This window comes from Stegastes partitus, unplaced genomic scaffold, assembly GCF_000690725.1.
Source record: "Stegastes partitus isolate 25-593 unplaced genomic scaffold, Stegastes_partitus-1.0.2 Scaffold222, whole genome shotgun sequence".
NCBI classification, from domain to species: domain Eukaryota; kingdom Metazoa; phylum Chordata; class Actinopteri; family Pomacentridae; genus Stegastes; species Stegastes partitus.
The window spans coordinates 657,246-665,283 of NW_007577953.1; the positions used below are offsets into that span (position 1 = coordinate 657,246).

Below are 8,038 nucleotides of genomic sequence, written 5' to 3' on the forward strand. Positions count from 1 at the left end.
ATGGTTGGTGACACTACACTTAATTTGCATATTTAATCATAAAATTTCAGAACTTGTAAAACAAGAACTAATTGTCTCATGGTTTGTCATCAGCTGCTGAGGTTTCAGGTTGATACCTGTGAACATGTGACGTCATTCACCTGCAGCAGTGGAGACGTGCCTGGAACTGATGAGACTGACTTCTCTGTACGTCTGTCCCATAAACCCTGAACAGCCCATTGTTCCAGTTAAACAGAGCAAAGTGCTTGAAATATTTACTTTTATTAGACTCTTATGGTGAAAACAGCGTGAAGCGAACAGACAACAGACAGGTGAGGAGCTGCTGATCTTCTGTGTGAGCGCTAACTACAAACTGAGAAGCTGCTGCTGTGGCGTCGGTCTCAGCCACTGACTCCTGATGTATTCAGTCGTTGTTACAAACACACGGCGGTTCATGGAGCCACTGAGCAGCACAGTTTGGGGTTTGTCTCACAGAAAGGCTCCAGGATTGGCTCGAGGATCTTTGGTGTTCCTGTATCTGTGGGTGAGCCAAACTCCCAGGATCTGAAAGGAACCACAGACGAGCAGGTGTCAGTCTTCATGCCAACACATCTGCACCCGCCTCACATCTGTCACATCTCCACTGCTGTACTGACCTCCGTGAAGCTGAAGAAGAGGCCGATGCCACCCACGAACTGCAGCACCTGCCCGGCGTATTGCTGGATCAGGACTGAGCAGGGGTCACAGGACGGAGACGGGCTGTTGAAGCAGCTCTGAAGATGAGAGGGGAGTAAAATCTGTGAAAATCGTCTTCCTGCTGTGAAGAACATACAGGTAAGTTCTAGATGTTCTACTCACTGCAGCACACGAGCCGTTGTAGTTGACATGATAGAAGCCGCAGCAGTTGAGCGTCTTCTCCACGTCCTTCTGCGTGGCCTCGGATTTGTTCCATCCGACCTCCAGCAGACGGTTCTGTAGTTGGAAATCACAGCTGTTTGTGTCTGAGCTGATGAAGCTCTCAGATGAAGCTCCGAACAACCAGTTGGGCTTTCTGCTTGCCAACAAACGGACCAATAGTCGTCTAGCTCTATCTTTGCACAGTAGAATTAATTCCTGGAGCTGCTTCTGCTAACTCTAAAATGTTTCAACCACAAGAACCACCAAAGGTTCTGCTGTTGGCTGCAAGAGTGAACACAACAGTCTCCATGAACTCCCAGCATCGGAGGAACTAATCACTCAGTGGATTACGGTTAATACTGGTTGACCTATCACCAGGACAATAGGAAAACCCTTGGTGTGAATGCGTTAATGTGGCTAACGGTAGCTTGGACATTGTGCCCACAGGTCAGAGGTCTGTGGAAACTGGTGGAAACTAACTTGAGCCAATAAGCAAAGACTGGGTGGATTACTGAGTTTATTTTGCCTGTTGTGCTTCAGTTCCACCAAAACTCAGCTGCTGTTTCCATCTGGTAGCTCCTCTCCTGCTCTCTGTGTTCATATATTCTGCATTTTAATGCAGCTGTTCTCATTCACAGATTTTTCTGTTTCTGCTGTCAGACAGCAGAACACGTATGCAACAGTGTGTGAAACGCAGCCCATCATGCATCGTGTGAAAGGAAGCGGAAAGACGAATGAGAGTGTAAAAACTTTACATTGAAAGTAATTTCCCGTTTATGTTTTGTTAAATTTTATTTTACCCGTGTCTTAGCCACGCAATAAACTGAATTTAATGTGTTTGCTCTACGCTGCTACGGCACAAATCACGGCTAGCAAGCAACGTAATTATTAGCTCATGTAGTGTCCGAAATGTAAGTTTGCCGAGGTGTTCCCTACACAGTTCCTTATATAGTTCCCCATATAGTTCCCTACAGGCAGTGAGTGGACGGTCAGCTCGGGGCTCACAGGTGCGATCTGTGACAGAGTCTTCTTCCTGAAGTAGGCGGGGCCAGCAGCAAGGCAACCGCATTTAAAGCTACAGCAGTAAAAGCAGGAGGTAAACCATGGTGGTGAATTTAACCGTTTATGTGCTGTTCTGAAAGAAACAAGGAGCTGCATAAAGTCCATGCAGTGAACTGACTGGTTTCTGTCATAAATGAGTTCTTTACGTACATGTGTGAGCACAGAGGAATGAACGTACCTGTTGGTCTTTGTTGAGGGCCAGACACGCACAGGACACTGAAAACTGCAACACAAACACTGCGAAGAGAATAATCATGTACTGGACCGAGCTGAGGAAGTTAACCGAGCTGCTGCTGCTAGACAAGAACCAGTACATCGCCGGTCCAACAAGGAGCTCTGGATGAAGGATACAAAGAAGAGCAGGACCTGGTGGTGCTTCAGGGCGCCGCACAGCCCCACAAAGGCCACCATGAACAGGAAGACGCCCACGCCGATGACCCCTGCCACCACCCTGATGCTGGACACCAGGCCGAACCATTTGCCCCAGGCCGCCACGCCGATCAGCAGCAGGCTCACCAGCTGAGGAGCAGACGTTGGCATGAAAGAAGGAAGCAGAGGAACATCCTCTCTGATGAGGTCTGGGAGGGACGGCAGCACTGGAGCGTGCCGGCCTACGGTGAAATAAATCCGTTTGCTCTCCAAAGCACTGCTGACGACAGCCTGAACCGAATGGTTCGGCTGTTCTCCTCCTCTGATGTGTCCGTCCTCAGATTTAGGAGGACAACGAAGCTCTTGATTCAAACCTTTCACCTCTGTCCCGTCAGGACTGCAGAAAACCAACGTTTATGTTTTTAATTGTTGTTTTACAGATTTTCCATTTTCAATGAATGTACAGATAATAACTGCTGACGTTACCTAAAAAGCTGTTTATTTACATGTTAACTGTAAAAAAAACTCAAAGAACCGTCCAATAATGTCCATGTGTCACATCAACAATGTAGATTTTTATAATAGTAATTTGTTCCTTTACAACATTGGACCAAAATATGACCTTTTAAAAAAAACTTTATTTAAATTAGCAAAACGTTTTCTTGCTAAACATTTTTAACTGTTATTGTACTGATTATTTTATTTCAGATATATGTAGAGAAGATTTGGTGAAGCAAAATAAGCCTCATAAGTTCAACATGAAGGTGACATAGAAGCACCTGGTAGCTGCACATAAATACACCTGAAACACCGAATCTACTGATGAGGCCACATCATCCTTATCACACCTGTCACACGTGGTTGTTAGAGGCCTCACCAGCAGCTCAAGTGTTGATCAAATGCTGTATTTCTAGTAGGAAATGTGGACACGCCAACACATGTGCAGACAGGAACTCTGGCAGGAAGTTTTCCCCATTTTCAAGTAAGTAAAAATGTGGACCTGCTGGAAACTATTCTGCCCTGTTGTCAACCAAACACACACACACACATATATATATATATATATATATATGTGTGTGTGTGTGTATACATATATGTGCATGTGTATGTATGTATGTGTGTGTGTGTGTGTGTATATATGGCTTCTCAGGTTGGTTGCGTTTTAAAAAAAAGAAGAAGAAAATGCAGAAATGATCCAAAAACACATTCAACTCTCAAAATTCAGCCCAAATATTTCGCAGAACGTAGTTCGGACAGAGATGTGGACCAGACCAGCTGCTCTGAGCCTCCTTGACAAGAACAAAACCAGAAAGTCAGCGTGGGTCAAATAATGAAGCAAATTCACACTCTGGCCTTTGATAGGGAGCACTGGATGGACCTGTGGACGGTCCGAACTCTGGTGATCTTCAGTCGAGCTTCTTCTGTGGAACAGACACGACCACATGTTCTGGTGCCGTTCTGGTGCCGTTCTGGGCTGCTGAACTGGCTTTAACGTTTTATTGCTGCTTTTTGTTCTAACTGAGGTTTGATGGAAATAGCGTTTGTTCTGATAGCACTAGTGGCTAGAGAACCGTGTCTACGTGTGGAGGAGGAATACTGGTATTGATAAGAGAGACTTTTGTGTTGAACACTCAGTACCGGTACCGGTATCAGAACCAGTGAATCATTTGCAGCTGCGGCTCCGCAGCAACGAAACACGTTCATCTGTTGGCTGTGAATGGACCGACACAGCTCCATGCTAACAGCAGATAGATGTGACCGAACCGTCCCCAGAACAGCTCCACAGCAGCCCCCAGCTACTCACCACATAAAGGATGTTGAGGGCGCACAGTGCGTTCTTGGTGCAAACGAACCCGCCGCAAACCATCGCTGCTCCTGCGCGCAGCTCGTTGAGGTGACGATGAAGATGAAGATGAAGGTGTTCGTGCTCCGTCAGGCCCTCCGAGGATCTCCGGCTGTTGGCGGCCGCAGGTGCGCAGCTGGAGAGCCGGCGGTGTTTCCTGGAGAGACGCTGCGCGCTGATTTGTCGGCTGCCTCGTATGACTCACTCCTTATTGTTCCGCATGAAGCCAGAGTCCGACCCACAGGTTCTGGCTCCGGCGGGCTCTGGACAGCTGAATCTAACCACACAGCAAAGCAGAGGGGAAAGCTGACTGTGTTACACAATAACATCTGTTTGCTTCACCTGGATGACAGGTGCAAGTTTCTGGTTGTCTGTGCTCAGCTGCTCTCTGCTTCCCTCTTGTGGCTACAGCGCGCTACAGCAGCGGAACTCTGTCATCTTTGTGCTCATTTTGTGTTTGTTTGCAGTTGTGTTGAGTCTCTGCAGCCATCAGCTCTCTCCTTTTCTTTGTAGCCATTTTGTGTTGACTTCAGGGGATTCTTGTGTCTAATTTGTCCCTTTGTGGTGTCTCTGTGGTCACTTTCAGGTCCGTCCCTGCTCAGGTTGTGTCTCTGTGGTTGTTAAATGCCTCTGTGGTCATTCTGTGTCACATTTTTAGAAAGTTTGTGCGTCTCTGTGGTGGTTTTGTGTCTCGTTGTCGGTTTGCATCTCCTCAGTTGTGTCATTTCTTTTGCAGTCCCTTGTGTCTTGTAGTCATTTCACATCTTTGTGATCATTTCGTTTGTTTTCTGTCTTTTCTAGTCGCTTTGCATGTCTTCATGGCCCTGTTGCGCTGCACTGTGGTGATGTTTGTGTACCTTTGCAGTCAGATCATGTCTTTTTGTGGCTGTTTTATATCTTTAATATTTTTTGTGTCCCTTTGTGGAGGTTTTGTGTCTGTGGGAGGTCAGTTTTCATCTTTATGTGTGTATTTGCTGTTGTTTTGTGTCTATTTTCTGTTTTTTGTCTCTGTGAACGTTTTTACCTCTCTGTAGTCACACTGTGTCTCTTTACGGTTGCTTTAAGTCTCTTTGTGGTTGTTTCGTGTCTTTTTGTTGTCGGTTTGTCTTCAGATGTGTGATTGAAGTTTTATTGGTCTACATTCCAACCAATAGAATTCCAGAGAAATGTCCTCAGTGTTGAAAACATACTGACAAGAACATGTTTGTCAGAACTGCCAACCATTCAGATGACTGAGGATGCTGCTGCTGTTGGCGTTTTGCTTTAAACATTCATTCATGACCAGTTCTTAGCCAGTGAAAGCTGACGTGTGTTTCCGTCCTCGCTGAAACCACCGTTGGCCTAGATTACAACACTCAGCCAAAAAGAAGAAGTGTGCATCTTGTAAATTCAATTTATCTGCGTCTGAAACCAACTGATCTGCGGTGACTTAACTCTGTGTTTCTGCCTCTGAATTGTTAATTATAAATCAGGAATAATGGAGGAAGAAGTAAGTTACACAACGGTGATTTTCAAGACGAATGAATCTTCTACACTCGGTGAGTCACAGATCTTTTACAATCCTGACTGATTTGGAACACGAAGCTCTTGTTAGCTGCTAAAGTACGATGGATATAGACAAGAGGTACTTTATGTTCCTGCTACTTTAAACTTCTGCATTCAGTCTCCATGTAAGAGAGGATTTGTACCTTTAACTCTGCATTTGTTTGATAGAACAGTTACTATTTGCAGGTTAATAGATTTTGAACACAAAGCCTGTAGTTTGTTGGTGATTTTACACACAACTACCAAGTTCAGGTGAGTTTCACTGACAGAATAATCCTGTAGATGGGGAGTGTGTGCCTCAGACGGGTCAGATTTACTGATGATCTTCTCTGACCGCGCACTAGTTGTCCCTATTCCAGTATTTCAAACAAAGTGACTCACACCTCGTTCTCTCAGCGTGTCTTGAGCCAGTAGATGCTCACGCACAGAGCAGATGAAAAGGAAGGTAGAGGTGACGGGGGTAAAAGGTGCAATGGGAGTGAAAGGTTAGGAAATCTGCCACAAGCTAACCGTCTCATTTTCAAGTTAATTCAATTCAGAGAACTTTTTTTTGTCCCCTGGGGCAATTTAAGGCACACACAGCAGATGGGGACATAACGGTAGCAACAACTGTACAGTGATAGCAGCAGCCATGTGGTGGTTTAAATCAGATAAATAAAACTAAATGTCCATCATCCATCATCTCTACACCTTCATCCTCACTAGGGTCTTGGGGGCGGAGTCTATCCCAGCTGACTCAGGGTGAAGGCAGGTTCACCTGGACAGGTAACCAGTCTATCACAGGGCTACACTTAGAGACAGACAACCAAGCACACTCACATTCATTCATCTTCTAGCTGTGAGACGACAGTGCTACCTGCTGAGCCACTGTGCAGTCCAAAATTAAATGTAAAAATTAAAAATAGAATATGCTGAGATAAGAATAAAGTAAACTATCATATAAACAACAAACAATCTAAAGAAGGTGCTGAAATGGATCAGAGCTCAAAGTGACTTTAGCAGCATGATAAATAAGGAACAGAATGACATGAGATGTAATTAAGGTGCAGGTGGACTGAAGACAAGTCAGTACAGTATGGAGCATTATGACCCTGTACGTATGGAATGTGCAACGTGTCAATGCACTCTTAGACGGTCTTCTTTCCATCAGTTTGACAGTCTGAGAATGTGTTGGCTTCATGTCTGGCTTTCCTGTGAAAGTGGAAACAGCAATCGGACCAGAAGTAAAGCTTCTGTATTACTTTCACCTTGGCACAAGTCTAAACTGCAGTTTCACTAACTGATAGGCATGCACAAGTGATACCTGTGTGTGAAGTGATTTGGGGAAGAATTTTCACATTTCAGTCCAAATGTTGGTCCAAAAATATCCAAGAGAGCAAAAGCCAGAGTTCCTCATTCACTTGGATCTGCAGCATCACCTATATCACAAACAGAAATGTCCACAAAATGAAACTTTCCTGCAGTGAGGACAGGGTTTCTGAGCTCTATCAAGATGATAACAGAAGCTAAAGTTCAGGTTGTTGCTTCCATAGGGTGACCATATTTTGATGACCGATGACTCTTTGCCCAGAAATGAGATACTCAAATGATGCTGGAAGTTTACTCCGTTTCGTGGCCCACTGAAAACCAGTGAAATGCAGGACGTTCTCATCACTTCATAAAGAACAACCAGGACATGAAAACAGGACGTGTGGTCACGCTAGCTTAGAGCTGTTTGCTGCAGTTTTTCCTCTTGGTTATTCATTACCTACAGCATCAGACAGCAACAGGATCCATAAGATCAAATTTACATTCCCAGAAGTTTACATCCACTGTATAAAAAGACATAAACCTTTTTTTTTCTGTCTGACATTAAATCAGACTCAATGTTTCCTGTTTTAGGTCAGGTAGGATCACCAACATTAGTTCTATTTGCTAAATGCCAGAATAATAATTTTACTACTTCCTTCAAAGTCAGAAGTTTACATCCACTAAGATCCTTCAAACTATCTGGGAAAGCCCAGATGATGATGTCATGGCTTTGGAAGCTTCTGATTGGTTAATTGACAACATGTGAGCTACCTGGAGGCTCACCTCAAACACACTGCTGCCTTTGGTGACAACATGGAACATCTAAAGGAACCAGACATGACATCAGGAGGAGAATTGTGGACCTCCACCAGTCTGGTCCATCCTCGGGTACAACGTCCAGATGGCTGAAGGTTCCACGTTCATCTGTTCAGACAGTTCTATCAAGTAGAACCACCATGGGAATGTCCAGCCATCATAGGCTCAGGAAGGAGACGGTTCTGTGTCCAGAGATGAAGTGTTCTGGTTGAAATGTGCGAATCAACCCCAGAACAG

The 8,038-nt window shown here is 44.8% G+C and overlaps 2 protein-coding genes across 3 annotated transcripts in view; one reads left to right on the forward strand and one right to left on the reverse strand.

The window, feature by feature from the left end:
* Nucleotides 1-242: 242 nt before the first annotated feature.
* LOC103356812 (tetraspanin-13) lies at nucleotides 243-4,478 on the reverse strand. Its single transcript, XM_008281108.1, has 6 exons — nucleotides 4,112-4,478; nucleotides 2,290-2,457; nucleotides 2,117-2,197; nucleotides 838-951; nucleotides 636-752; nucleotides 243-543 (listed from the first exon to the last, which is right to left on the reverse strand). The coding sequence occupies exons 1-6, from the start codon at nucleotides 4,172-4,174 to the stop codon at nucleotides 469-471; spliced, it is 618 nt and encodes a 205-aa protein (XP_008279330.1). The 5' UTR covers nucleotides 4,175-4,478; the 3' UTR covers nucleotides 243-468.
* A 797-nt stretch (nucleotides 4,479-5,275) lies between these two features.
* The window catches only part of LOC103356813 (C-type lectin domain family 4 member A-like), a 9,153-nt gene continuing 6,390 nt past the window's right edge, over nucleotides 5,276-8,038 (forward strand). Inside the window, exons 1-2 of one of the 2 annotated variants that reach the window (XM_008281109.1) lie at nucleotides 5,276-5,688; nucleotides 6,401-6,460. In XM_008281109.1, coding sequence (XP_008279331.1) covers nucleotides 5,628-5,688; nucleotides 6,401-6,460 — 121 coding nt within the window. In that variant the 5' untranslated portion in view covers nucleotides 5,276-5,627. The remainder of the gene's footprint in view (nucleotides 5,689-6,400; nucleotides 6,461-8,038) is intronic. The other variant, XM_008281110.1, reaches the window with a different exon arrangement.